Here is a 15000-nt window from a genome sequence, read left to right on the forward strand (position 1 = left end):
GTCCTGACGTTGTCGAGGATGTGACCTTCCTTGAGTTCCTAAAGCGTGAAAGCCATCCATCGGCGAGCCTCTCGTCTTGATGATGGCCTATAGCAGGTTAGCTAACTAGCCAGCTTCCTTATCCAAGCAGAGGCTGATCGAGGGGCCCATCTAAGGAAAGGGTAAGAAGCTGAAATATCGCGGTTGTATTTTTGCATGTAGTGTTTGAAATCGGGCGATACATCGCTGGGGTCCAGAATAACCAGTTCATCGAGTTGTCATACTTGGTGTTCTGTGCTAGCAGTAAGCTAAAGGGCTAGGTGTGATCGCACGGACATCTCGGTGTGCAGGAAAAGAAGGGAAACTGTGTGTGTGTGTGTAGGGTAATTTTATTATTAAAAACTCATCGCTGGCGGTGAATACACAGGCATCCACTATGTAAAAGGTCGAGGCAGTGTTATATTCCGGGTTGGCAAACAGAAACTTTCCGTGACACAACATCAAAACAAAACCAAAGAGTAGCAGCACACAAAACTGCTTCTGTGCCTTCTCCCCCTTCTCTCCTCACTTACTTTGAAATAAATAACGTATAAAAACGTGAAAGTAAGCACTAGTACCATCAGCGCAGCTGATAAATTCCAAGAAACGGTAACCTTGGCTGTTGTGTTGTGTGCCACATTTCCATTTACCAGCATGAACTTTGAACATGTTATTTCCATAAAAGACAGCAAGCTCTCACCTTGTCATGAGATGTCATCAATACATGACTACAAAAAAGAATGCAAAATGATTAAAAATATGCTGTGTGCAATGTCAAAAATTGGTCAGTGCGCACTGTTTTGCTTTATATTCTGCTGTAAATGTATAATATTACAAGAGTACAGTGCAGTATAATGGAGTACATCTGCCCACATTTGATATATAGTCTTATAAATGACTTGACTTGCTATTAACATGCAATTAATAGCTACATTCAGCAGACAGAAACACAAATCCTTCATTATAACATCAGAAAAAATTAAATCTGAGGATTGGGAGCTATACAACTCTACAGGCAGTATGCTGTGACCCCTAATGCCAGTGTACTGTGAAGTGAACCTCAGTAAATTAACTATCCTGCCTTTGGATTAGCAATGATCCATATTCCCTAACCTGCGTGTGGTGTACTTGTAGAGTGACTGCTGGATTAAAAAAAATGGTTTACACAAATGTACACAAAGATAAATTGTACAAAAGTGGGCAGTGGTGCAGCTGCTGTGGATTTGGCAGAATGGCTCTGGCCCTGCTGGTCAGATGCCTGACCTGCAGCATGTGTTTCTCTGCTATGAACTGGGCTTTGAAGGCCAGGTCAGATGGCCTTTTGACTCATTTCAGTGACAAGGAGGTGCAGGGGAGACTCCTGAGTCAAACTAGACATCGGCATTCAAAATATGTCCTGTTGGGCTTAGTGTGAGCCTCAATCATTAGGTAATTGTCACATTTAAATGACTGATGCATATGAGCTCATAATTGGAATACAATTTAAGTGTAATCTGCATGCTTATCATGCCTGTAAATTATAGTGTGTACAAACTGAAAGATTTGCTGTACAGAACTGAGCAATCGCTGAGGAAATATTTGAGCTGACTTTGGTGTAGAACTTAAAGTCAGTTAAAGTAATCTGGCAGCAATAAAAAATATCAAGAGGAAAGGATATTACAAGATACTAAGATAACTTTTCTTGACTAAAGTGTGTGATCAGTGATTGAGCTTTATACAAAGTGATGTGTGTGTGTTTGTACTTGCAGCCAGAAGAAAGCTGCTGGAGAAAGCCAGACAGGCTGGTTTGGGTGGATTCAAGAAAACGAGTGGAACCAAACCTACTGTCAAGGAGATGTGGGATGGGGAAGGAGGTAAGTTTCCTTATTGTGAAGTAGTTGATTTAAACAATTTTATTTTATTTATTTTATTAACTGCTACCTGTGTGTTGCAACTACTTAAAACATTTGATTAATTTTGATATGTTTTGCAGGAGTGAAGGGGACGGAGAAGGATGGGACGCCGTTATCCGTGCAGGAAATCAAGACGGCGCATTCACTGGGAAGCACTGACCATAAAGATGTACAGGACATGTCAACAGCATTAACAGACAGAGGAGACTTGGAGGAGGATGAAGAGGAGGATGAAGTAGAAGAAGAAGGAGAGGAGGAGGATGGTGATGATGTGGAAGACTCAGAAGCTGCTCTGCATTTAACTGTCACTGATTCCATGTTAAACAAACTAGCATGCCCCGAAGAAAGCCACGGGGATGCACAGGTAAAGTCGGAGTCTTCCTCCCTAGCTGGACGAGAGCCAGAGGTTGATCCCGATCTTGACCCTGATGGTGACCTTGAGGGTGATCCACAAGGAGAGCCCTATCCCTGTCAGCACTGTGAGCGCCACTTTGCCACCAGACAGGGCCTGGAGCGTCACATACACATTCACGCTATGAGCAACCAGCAAGCACAACTTTTCAAGTGCCGCTACTGCAATAAATCCTTTGGCTCACAGGTGGGACGGCGGCGGCACGAGAGACGGCATGAGAGCGGCTCTAAGAAAAGGCCCGGCTATCTGGCTGGACCTGCCAGTCCTGTGGTGCAGACAGATTCAAGTCCTGACTGCACCAGCCCAACTACTCACTATATAGCCACAGGATCCCAGTTTACAGGAGGACAACTGCACAACTCTGATATGCAGAGAAAGGAGTTGGGGCCTCAAGTTGACCGTCCCTTTATGTTGGATGAAAACGGGGAGTCAAAAGAACTCCACCCCTGCAAGTACTGCAATAAAGCCTTTGGCACACACACTAACATGCGCAGACACCAACGCAGAATACATGAACGACACTTGTTACCAAAAGGAGTTCGAAGGAAAGCTATGCTGCAGCAAGAGGCAGCGCGGCAGCCTGACGGGTCCCCCAGCATGAGCCCTCCTACCGTCTACGTTCCCAGTGCAGACACGGAAGACGAGGCAGACAGGGACGATTACGCGGTTGACATATCCAAAAACATCTCTGAGAATTTGAGCTTCTACATTGATGGCAAGATCGTGTCCACGAGCGCAGTGAGTACTTGTGAAGTGATAGAAGTGGACTCGAGATCTGCAGCTCTGTTTGGTCTGGACACCGTCATCCTCAACCCAACTCAGATCAGTCAAGCGCTGAAGGTGGAGACTAGAACAACTAACACAAAGCAAACCTCCAACACTGGACAGCCAGCAGCTAAAAGGAGAACATCTACACCCCCCCTTATTCCCAGCCTTAAAGTGGAGACGGAAACTTCAGCATCATCTTCATCATCGTCTTCCACATCTTCCTCATCCAACTTGTTAGTGGGAGGTCTGTTTCAACAGGCCACTGATTCATCGGCTTTTCAGCGAGAGAAAAACGTTTACCTCTCGCCGAAACTCAAACAGCTTCTTCAGGCGCAAGACATCCAGAAATCAACCGTAACTCTGATAACAGACAGCCATAAGCTAGCCTCGCAGCTGTCCGTCATGCCGCTGCAAGGGTCTTCAGGGAAGTTTAAAAGAAGAACGGCTTCTCCTCCGTCGTCGTCTCCGCAGCTCAGCCCTGCAAGTAAAAATGAGAGCGGTAAAGTTGAAGTGGCAAGCTTATACACTCTTAAGGTACCGAAGCTGGAAAGGCAGACCGCATCACCTTCTGAGAGCCTGATGGACAAAGATGACAGGGAAACTCTGAGCCCTTCTGGAAATGCCACCCATAACCAACCTTCCTCTAGTAGCGGAGGAAATTCCTGTAATCAGCAGCCCTTGGATTTGTCAAACTCTGTCAGCAAGAAGAGTGAGAATTTGAACAAAGTGCTCGGGGATTCGGCTCTTGATTTAAGCTTCCATCGGAAGACCACAGGTGAGCCCGAATCAAAGGGGAATGCAGCACCACAGCCACTAACCAAAAAGAGAAAGCCTAACACCAGCATGCTTGCAAAGGTGCTAATGAACGAGTATGCTGGTCTAAATTTGCCGGGAGATGAGGGTCCCTCGACTCTGGCAAACATAAATTCTTTCCCTTCTCACTCTCCTAATGTTGGATCCGATTCAGCCAACCCCTCTCCGCCATCTTTGACCCCCATGACCATGACTCCCTCTTCACCCGGGACTTCTAGTGTCACATCCCCGACGCCACCTCCGCCTGTACTACCCACCATACCCTCTCCGCCAGCCATGCCTAGTTCTCCTCTCTCTCAGCCTTCGGACTCATCCTTGCTGAGGCCTCTGCCTGTGCTCTCACCAAAAATGTCTCCGAGATCAATTGAAGAGAAATCCCACTTGGAGGAGGAGAGCTTCTCAGCTGAGGAAAACAAAGATGAGGAGGAGAAGCACATCTCTGAGCTGCTGGATTCCCCAGACACTTCACTTAAAGGTCCCTCAAATGGCTCAAGTACACCGAGCCCTCCAGAGGCAGAATCAGTCGATATGCCCACTACAGAGGATGATGTATCGCAGACTGGAACTTCCAACAGTCTGCCTAATGGTAATCAGAACCATGACACTGTCTCTGAAACTGAGAAACCGGACTTTGCTGCTATCTCGTCCCAACCAGAATCCTCATCCTCTTTAAAAGCTCCCTCTGACTCACATGATTCATCCTCATCACAAGCTTCGCAGTCTCCCCATCCGATTACAATAAAAGAAGAACCTGAGCACTGTATAGATGAGTTATTGGGTACTAGTCATGCCTCTCCGTGTGGCTTTGACTCTTCTCCTCAGCCTGCTGCTGCTCTCCCTGCTGCCCCTGAACCGACTGATAAAACTGCTGAGCCCGAGGAAATTGACATGACGTACTGCAAGACTTTTGTATGTAATGTGTGTGAAAAGCCGTTTGGCTCCATCAAAGAGCTCAGCGGACATATCGTAGAGCACGCCGCAGACTGGCCGTTCAAGTGCGAGTTTTGCGTCCAGCTGTTTGGTGACGCTCCAGCCCTGCTTGCTCATCGGACGACACTACATGGAGTGGGCCAGATCTTTGTGTGCTCTATTTGTTCCAAAGAGTTTGCCTTTCTCTGTAACCTCCAGCAGCATCAGAAGGATCTGCATCCAAATGAAGCATGCTCACATACTACTGTAGAGAGTGGGAAACTTAGGCCACAGAATTATACCGATCCTTCCAGAGCCAAAGAGGAAAGCAGTCCCTCAACACCAGCTCTTGAGATGGCTGATGAAAATGCGCCACCCAGCGACTCTCATTTACTAAAAGAAGAGCCAGATGTTAATGGAAATCATACAGAGGAGGGGGCAGAGGACCCCAATGAGGAGCTGTACACTACAATAAAGATCATGGCATCAGAAGGAGGGAAGCCTAAAGGTCCTGATGTCCGCCTTGGCATTAATCAGCACTACCCCAGTTATAAACCACCCCCATTTCCTTATCATAGCCGTTCCCATGCTGGCTCTGTGGCCTCGGCTACAAACTTCACCACCCACAACATACCACAGACTTTTAGCACTGCCATTCGCTGCACCAAGTGTGGCAACAGCTTTGACAACATGCCCGAACTGCACCAACACATACTGGTCTGTGCCAGCGCCAGTGATAAAAAGCGTTACACTCCCAAGAAAAACCCCATCCCTCTCAAGCAAATAGTGAAGAGTCCAAACGGAGTGGCGTCCCCCACAGCAGCCGCTGCAGGCCAGAGTGCTTTCCGTAGAATGGGTCAGCCAAAGAGACTAAACTTTAATCAAGACACTGGCAAAACAAAAATGAGTGCCCTGAGCAAGAAGAAACACGAGCTGGTGCAGAAGGCAATTTCGCAGAAAAATAAAACCGCCACGAATGCAAAGAAGGCTGCCATCAAAGTGGAAGAAGAGCACACCTCTAATGTCTGCCCCCACTGCAGTCGTGTGTTTACTTATACCGCGAGTCTGACTAAGCACATGGCAGTCAGCTGCCCCATGAAGCCTGTCGTTGTTAAAAAGGGCAAAAGAGGTCTCGCGGAGGTGAAAAAAGAGCCAGGGTCTGTGGCAGATAAAAACACGAGTCTGAGGAAAAAAGCATCTGACGGTGAAGCACACGCAGACACTGAATCTAAACCTTTGGGAAAGACCAGGGCTCGTAGCTCCGGTGGTGCAGACCCTGAACGTCTCCAGGCAAGAAAAGGGAAAACCCCTGCCGCAGTGGGCCGACCAAAGAGGCCCGCCTCCTTCCCAGCTCTGGTTCCTGCAAGCAAAAGAACTAAAAAGGGCCAAGTTCAGTATTTACCTCCCACCCCTTCAGCCGTGGACACTCCTAGCGAGGCTTCACAACGGCCAGCCATGAGAATGCAGCGTATGGGCAAAGAGGCAGCACCCAAGAGATTAACGGAGGCCAAGTCATCATCATCATCACCGCCATCAACAACTCAGCAGCAGCAGCAGCAACAACAAGTGAAGAAGGAGGAGCGGTTCTCTCTTCGAACACGGGAGAGAGTTGGTGGTCCCGTCACCAGGAGCTTACAGATGGCCAGCACAGCTCCTGCTGCTGAGCCGAAGACCGATGAACCACCAATTCAAGAGCCAAAAGACACTCAGGTGAGTTATCTGTTGGCTTACTGCAGTCACACTGATTATCATACTGATGTCATATTTATTTGTCAAGTTTTTGAAGCAATTCAAATAACTGACCAATCATTGTGCTGCTTCTGTTTGTTTGCTCCCCCCTAAAGGAGGTGGCGACGAAGTGAGCCATGTGACATTATTGAGCTCCCTCTGTTCACCTATCAGGTAGCACTCTGGAGTCATCGTGTAACCAAGGACGCCCTTTGTGACGTTTTGCTCAGTTGTTCCTTCTACTCGAAACATGTCAAGTCTGCTTATCTCAACTGCCTTGCTGGATTTAAGGAGGGAACTCTTTATCTTCCATCCATCTTATGAACTGAACTGAGCCTCGATTTCTAGCCAGCCTTGCAAAAACAACAACAACAAAAAAAAAAACCCACAAAAAAAGGAAACTGTAAATGACAGTGAATTAATATATTCAATGTGTGTCCTTACTTGACCCAAAACAGTAAGATTAGGGCTCCGTTATTTTTGGAAAGCTGACATATTGCAAATGGCAATCATGTATCAGTTAGTGTTAGGGAAACTTGTTTATTATTATTATTTTTTCCCCCCTTTTAGGTCTTTTTTAAAAATTTTTTTATTTGTTTGTTTGTTTTATTTGGATGTCTCCAGAGTCTCTTAATGCATGAGCTGTATAGAGTTAAAAACTAGATTAAACCCGTGCCTCTCCTTGTGGGCACCTACTTCAGTTTATACATGATTTGCAAAGTATGTACGTTCGAATTTCCTTTTTTTGTAGTCTTTATATTGTAGAATATATCTTATTTGTTTGGGAAACAAAAATGAAAGAGGGCAGTACAGTTTACTGCAACAATTGGTCCTCAGGAACACTGTATATGCGTGTGGTAAGTATGTATATGGTTACAGTTGGATGACAGCTCTTCCTTAGGTTTAAATCTCATGCCAAGTGTCATGTTTTGTTTTTTTAACTTGCTTTCTTTTTTGTTCATCTGGTGTTAGCAGGTGATTCCCGTTGTAAAAATGTGATGGGACTGATGTCTCCTCTTTAAAAAATAAATAAATAATGAAAATAATTTTGATATCACGCATTAAGCCCAGTGTTCTTACAGCACTTTAAAACAAACTGCCAAAATTTCAAGCTGGATCAGAAAGCCTATTTATAAGAAACATGCGCGTCATGGAATGTATTCAGGTCTGCTGATAATTTGCCCCAACGGGCAGAAAATTATTCTTCCAATCTCAGATATTTACCTTTTTTTTTTTTTTTTTTAAAGCCTTTTTGCAAAGACATCTGCAAACTATTTGTTATCTTTAAGAAGTTTGATAATTCCCTAAATGCCAAAATGCATGATACACTTCTTTTTTTGTAAGCGAACGTATATAAAGTCGCTTCATGTGTTCTTTCTCACGCGAAAGCCACAGAAGTGCAGCCGAAGTTTTTTTTTTTTTTTTTTGAGGACTGTGCCATTTCTGTTTCAGTGAATTCATGTGTACTTCATGAAAACCTCATCCAGGCCCTGCAAGTGAAAACTTTTTGTTTCTGCAGTGTTCGACCCACCTTTCCCACTCGCATCCAGTTATCCGACGGCAAACACGCAGGCAGTGCTTAAACGCTCGTAGCATGTTCTGGGAAAATAAATTGAACAATATGATTAAAAGCTAATTTATATTTCCATGAGAAATCTTCATGCTTTGCCTTTCAGTCTCATGAATTATGTATTTAAGGATGAACAAAGACAAAAATCCCAAATGACCTCATGTAAAACGTTGCTGTAATTGACATAATTAAAATACGTTTTTCAATTTGTGTAAAGCTTTATTTGTTCTTTTGCTTGTGGGACTCTCAGTTATACGCAGATTTTTGAGATTTGGGCATAGAGGACTGGGAATTTTTTGTTGTTGTTATTGGCAGCACTGGGCTTGATTTAAAATATGTACTTGTGCATTATCATGGTATCGTACTGATATAAAAAATCAATTGGTGAATGTAGACAGAAAGGATTGATTAACTGGTCTGACTCCTTTTATATACTGAGACCTTTTTCTTTCTTTTTTTTTTCAAACATAATAGATGTCCCTGCCATTGGAGCTGTAATAAAGTCTTTCACATTACATTTACTGATTACCTTCTCCACTTAGAGTTTGGCAGGGACTTCACCCAATTATGAAAAATGAATTTTAGTTTTCATTGTATTTGACTTTGATAGAAGGTAAGAAATCTTGCATAAATCATGTGAAGTCGCCGCCTTTGCTTCACGGGTTGGCAGACTACGACTGGGACAGGGGACCCGGGGACCCCGTCAGCTGGTTCCTGCAAGATTTGTATCTATTTTGGGAGCAGTTTGCTAGTCAGGTGGCTGATATGTGAGTCGTGCATTACCTTAAACTCTTGCCTCTGTGTTGTGGGTCAGAATAGAAATGGGAAGCAAATTGTGTAATAGATATATGAGTCAAAGCCCCATTGGACACAGTACGCATCAGATATGGCTGTTTTGTTTATGGACTTTGAAAATAATTAGTTTAGAACTTAATCCTATAAAATATAAAGTGTAGTGTAATTTAAGTCAGTTTTGACTGTCCTCCATCCAGGTGTGCATTAATATATTCTGAATAGTCACTGATAAGTAACAGTCATAAATCCTTACAGGGCTCATGCACGGGCAGTGAAACAAAACTAGTGTGCACACGAACTATGATGAATAATTCAGTGTTGTGCATATTTGTGATATTTCTGTCACTCGCACACCGCTGCTTCTTATTTAAGAATAGTGTCTGTTACATGGCAATAATTATCGCAATAAGTAAACACAAATATTTAATCAGCCAATCACAGGGCAGCAACTCAGTGCATTTAGGCACACAGACGTGGTCAAGACGACCTGCTGAAGTTCAAACTGAGCATGAGAACGGAGCTGAAGTTGATTTAAGTGGCTTTGAGTGTGCTGTGGTTGTTGGTGTCAGATGAGCTGGTGTGAGTATTTCAGAAACTGCTGGGATTTTTTCCCACACAACCATCTCTGGGGTTTACAGAGAGTGATCCAACAAAGAGGAGATGTCAAGTGAGCTGCAGTTTTTTGGGTGAAAATTACTTGTTTATGTCAAAGGTTGAAGGAGAATGGCCAGACTGCTTCAAGCTGTGAAGATGACAGTGGTAACTCACAAAACCACTTGTTACAGCCAATGTATGCAGAAAAACATCTCTGAAATCAAAGCTTCTCAGAACCTCTCGGGATGGATCTGTAGCTATGAATATCTTTCAAGGTCTCATCTGGCTTGTGTGCATCTGATGAGCTCAGTTTTTGACAGACCTCATCCGTCTCACTTATGTAGCCCAGTACCTAAAAACCTAACGAACTATCAATGCCGGCCAACTGAGAGTGCGCTCCAAATCTTCACCAGAGCACTGTGGCGTGGACCAGATCCTCACAGAAGACATCCTGATGGATGAGATTATAAATGAAATGTAATCTGTTTGTTGGATTTGATCCACAGGCTGCATCCCTTTATTCAGAGGGATGTGGAGACGTGTTTATTTGCCCCAGTGCCATGATGGTATACTTTATGGCTGGATGTAGTTTATGTGAGTGTGTGTGTGTAGGGGTGGGCACTTGGAGGAGCGCCGCACCATACTCATGCTGTCAGGGTGAAATATCGCTGCACTCTCTCTTGATTGCTGTGTACGGTGCTTCAGCCCTATTCATAAAAATGCAATTCCATGCAGTACTGTGCCTGACTTGACAAAATAAACTACGACATTCCAGAGAGGCAGATTTAAGATGTTAAAGAGTGGAGCGATTACCCATCTCAACCTCTCAATTACACCATGCATACAATTCAGGACAAGCATGTAATTTCAAATAAATAAAGAAATGGCATCAGCATCAAATAAAATACAATATTTCAGTTCACATCGTGATAAATATTGTTGTCAGTGAAAACTACAATCTGGAGTTGTGAGGAGATGTTTTTGTGTGGAGACGCCGATGGAGAGCAACAGAGTCAAGTTATGAAAAGTTAGCCCTCTTCCAGCTGATCAAAAGACAGACTTTTTTTTTTGTAGCTATGAGATAAGCAAGTGTAAGATTTGCTTAAATATACAAGTCTTTGTGCTCTGCAGTCTTAGCTGAGTGTCATGACATGCTACGATTCAGCTGTCAGTGCAGTGGTAGGAATGTTGTTATTGTTGCGCTGGGAAGAGTTTGAAATTTTGACCTAATGGTGGGAGAGTCGGAGATTCCCCCTGAGGGAGGCATAAACGTCTGTGCAAATATTTCAGCCTGGACCAGCGTGGCGGATGGATCGAACAACATGCTGACGCGAGCAAACCGCAGAACCACTAGCACGGCTGAAAATGTCAAAGAGATAAGACTGAAAGTATGAAAAGATGCAAACTTCCATTGCACGTACACACACACACACAGAGGGCAATAACTTTGCCAAAGCGATTCCTGTAAGGCAAACATTAATGCTAAAAATAAACATCTGTGGCTCAGAGCGTGGACAGATCGATATTCTGATCATTTCAATGTTCATGTAAACTGGTAATTATTTTCATTAATGATATCTTAAAGCTAATGAGTTTTAATAAATTAAATAGCTTTAAAGTAATAAGATCAAGCTTCACTAATGCGAGATGTTTACTTCTTTATCTACCACAACATATAGTTGAACATTAAAAATCTGGATTAGACTGGATTAAAATAAAATATACACTTATTTGTCCCCAGGAGAAAGAAAATTGCCAGTAACAGGATACATAGTGGAAGGGAATGACAGCTGCTCATACACAATGATTTACAGCCTCCTAAAAAACCTCACTATGCCTCTATTTCCTGTTCAAAGAGAATAGCATTAAAGCTGATGAAGGTGGAGAGGAGATGTATTCTGCAGGGCATTAGTCTCTCTGACTTGAAAGTGAAGGCGTGCCTGGCGTATTCTCACTGTTTATGAAATGCCAGGCTTCACTTTGACCTCAGCATTTTGCAGATTTTTAGTTGGGTTTGCACGCGCCCACATGCTGTTTGCAGCTACCTAACCCTTTTCCAAGCTACAAACTTACTATCACTTGCTTACAGGCTTTCAGTGCAGGACATTTTCTTCTTCTTCTACTTTTTTTTTACTTGCAGAAGCACCTGCTTAAACCGGCCCACTGCAGTCTACTGAGGTTCCTGTCATTTCCTTTCAAAACAGGAGGATGTGATGTGAGGATGTGAGTGCTGTGGTCAGGTCCCCGGTGAGCTCTCCTTGCAGAGCAATGGCGTGAGAGATGGCTCCATGACAATGCTGCTTCCTGGCAAAGTTGATTTTTTTTCCCTGTACCTGGGAGGAAATTGACTGCTTAACACCGGTTTACAGGCTGCAGAGAGGTTAGACATTGCAAAAATGGCCTGAGTGCGATAATGTGCTGGAACCACTGTGCTGGTCTCGTCTGTGGTGGAGGTCTCCATGCCAACCGCTGCACACTGGGTACAATACAACTGTGCCTCCAAGGTCTGGGAGGGTATTTTAAGATCTCGTAACATATGCTCATTTTGTTCCTGTGGTGTTGTTAATATTTATTACGACACCTTCATTTAGCCCTTTGCTGCGGCGTGAAGATTTCAGACAGCCTCATTTTTCACTTCTCCACCAGAGCTGCTGCACTACACATCGAGGCAAGTGTAAGTTTACAGGAGTTACATTTTCGGTAGAGTAGGAGCTGATTTTTATTTTGTACTCAGCAGTTTTCTCCAATTCCTTTTCAAGATGAAGCCTCTGGAAACTGTACCAGCCCTACTTTTCGCTTTTTATACAACCTCTCCACTTTCTCATCCTCCTTTTTTTTTTCTTTCTTCTCCCTCAGCACCGGGGGAAGATGAAGCACTCGAGTTTGCTAGAATCTGTTTCCCAGCAGCGGCCCGAGCTTTAAGATGGATCGAGGGGATTTGCATGGGGCGGGGTGGAGAGTTAGTAAGACATGTGAGAGAGAACAGGAGAAATGTCACTGCTGAGGCGCAGCAAATGAGGGCTGTAGAGAAGAGAGGAGAGGAGGGGTAGGAGGAGTGAAAAGGGGGCACACTCACGCAGATCAGAAAACAACGGTCCTGTCCTATGCCCAGAGGACAGATGCTGCCATCTACTTAAGCTGAGAGTGAGAGGGGAAGAGGGAGGATTGACTTTTACCTGATGTAGAAGCTGCACTCACCCCTCGCCACCCCTCTCTTCTATCCAGCCTGTCTGGAGCCGCAGAGGACTGTCAGCCCGTACAGACGAAGCACAAGATCAGAGTGCTGGCAGAGCAAGTGTGCCTACAGCTCTGCGTTACCTGCTTTACCACCCTGAAATCGCTCTCTCGCCCCACATGCACACATTCACAGAACTTTCTCTCGTGCGCGAAGACTTACATGCTGACAAGCAGGCTGGCAGGCAGGCAGGCACACACACACATACACTCCCCCCCTCCCATTATTATCTGTGCGGCGAGCAGTTCTGCTCATTTTGGTGCGAGCAGCGAGGGGCTGCATTTTGCTCCTCAGCAGCAGCAGCAGCAGCAGCAGCAGCAACAACACAGGACGGATCCAGAGAAGAGCAGTCACCACCAGAGATCAGTCAGCAGCTGCTCCAACTGAAGGCAAGCCCTTGTCTCTTGTTCTCCTCATTCATTTTCCTTCTTTTTTCCATCTGAATGTGACGCAGTGATGCTGACCTTCCCTTTCCCCATTCTCTCCCCCCACTCTCTTTCTCCTCAGCAGCGTGTGTCAGTGGGACAGCCATGGAGGACACCCTCACCTGCAGCCATGCCACTTTCTCCCAGGTGTTTGGACGCCAGGGACAGCTCATGCAAGCCAGTGAGTTTCACTCTCTCCATATCCCGCCCCCCCCCCCCAAAAAAAATCTTTAATCACATGCATGCCTTACATCCACCCTCAGCAATTCCACACAATCGCATCCTGAGTCTTACTGCTGTTTTAATTCATCTGAGCCTTGGAGGCGCATCAATGAGATTGCATTATCACGGCTTAAATCATGCACAAAGCAGAGAGTTTTCAAAGAGATGACAGGAAAACAAAACTGGGTTATCTTTTCACACGTTACGGTGATGTTAAAGGAAAGAAGCAATCTTATATTTTTCCTTTTTTTTCATCCTTGACAAACTGTGTGACTGTCATTGTGGTGCTGCCCAAGTTTCTGAGCAGCAGGATTAACTTGTGCAGCACTTGTGTTATAAGGAGGTGGCTTCAAAAGCTTTTTGGACAGCATGCGGGATTAACCCGGGACTGTGGCTCAGCTGTGTTGGGAGTTACACTTTGCTAAAAGAGCGCTTTAGAGGTACTTGAACACAAAGAGAAACTGGAAACTGACAGCTTTCTTTACAGACCAGGTGTGCTGGTTAATATTTCTGTATGTTTTTAGTAATTTCTGCAGTCTTAAGTAGCAGATCTGAATGCATACTTTGCAGCACAGTGTTATTCACAGTATGATTGAAACTGAATTTGTCAGGGTGAGACACTATTTGAGGAGCTCTCATAGTTCAGACTGATAGCTAAATTATTAAAAAGGGAATCTATCAAGATTTTCAGGGGTGCAGACACACCGAACACAACCTTGGAGCGCTGCTTATAAAGCATGCTCAAGTAATATCTTATTATGCAACGAACATGGTCAGAATACATATTTCCCCCAAGAGGAAAAATAGAGCAGGAGCAGAGATCGACTTGTCTCCACAATCAAAGTGTCAGCTGCATCCTCCCATAACTGGCCTGGTATTTCTCCTCATGGAGTCATGCAGCGAGAACTTAGTCAACGCCTTTGATGCCTTCGCTCGGCCTTAAATGCATAGCGATTCTTCACACGGTGTTATGAAGGATAATGAGGAGAGCCCGGGCGGATTTCAAAACAGATGTGCCTTTATACTACGTATCGGGTTTGTCACATCAATTTTAAATGCCTTTGTTTCTCGTCATTACCACCTGCAGAGAGGGGCGTCTGATTAGAGTTTCAAAGCAAGTGTTATTAACACGAGCGCAGCTAAGACAGCACTTAGTGGAGCTAATAATGGAAACACATCAGTCATTTCCCTGTGCTGTAAAATTCATGCTTCTTGACACGTGTTACTTAGCAAGGCTGTGTTGCAGGAGTTCATCTGCTGGGATTTTTGAATCATGGAGTTATTTGGGAAGATAGATATGCAGATGTGGTGCAGTGAATTGTAGTTGTCTTTACACGAGAGCACTCTTTTATAAATAATGCAATTTGTTTGAATGCATCCACGGGCTTGCGTTGATAAGAGCATATTACTGGTGAAGGGGTTGCAGGGTTTTGATTAATATTTTGCTTCAGACAGGCAGGAGGCTGAAAGCATCTTCACTAAATGAGTGTCTTTAAGAACTGCTGAGCTGCTGGTCGTCTCTCTGGTTTCAGGTTTTTATGGCAAGCAGAGAATGCACTGGATTAGTGTGCAAACAGTGTGCACAAAACGCCGGATAAGTCCAACATATAATGACAGCT

At 44.5% G+C, this 15000-nt stretch overlaps 1 protein-coding gene across 2 annotated transcripts in view; it reads left to right on the forward strand.

The window, feature by feature from the left end:
- Window positions 1-8316, forward strand: part of prdm2b (PR domain containing 2, with ZNF domain b) — a 20809-nt gene extending 12493 nt beyond the window's left edge. The window contains exons 1-4 of one of the 2 annotated variants that reach the window (XM_085406845.1): window positions 1-161; window positions 1767-1871; window positions 1991-6522; window positions 6657-8316. The exon at window positions 1-161 is cut by the window's left edge and continues 322 nt beyond it. In XM_085406845.1, coding sequence (XP_085262971.1) covers window positions 1853-1871; window positions 1991-6522; window positions 6657-6674 — 4569 coding nt within the window. In that variant the 5' untranslated portion in view covers window positions 1-161; window positions 1767-1852 and the 3' untranslated portion in view covers window positions 6675-8316. The remainder of the gene's footprint in view (window positions 162-1766; window positions 1872-1990; window positions 6523-6656) is intronic. The other variant, XM_085406843.1, reaches the window with a different exon arrangement.
- Window positions 8317-15000: the final 6684 nt, after the last annotated feature.

Source organism: Rhamphochromis longiceps, linkage group LG5 (genome assembly GCF_057381845.1).
Source record: "Rhamphochromis longiceps isolate RC_006_pf linkage group LG5, R_longiceps_female_GT1.1, whole genome shotgun sequence".
NCBI lineage: Eukaryota > Metazoa > Chordata > Actinopteri > Cichliformes > Cichlidae > Rhamphochromis > Rhamphochromis longiceps.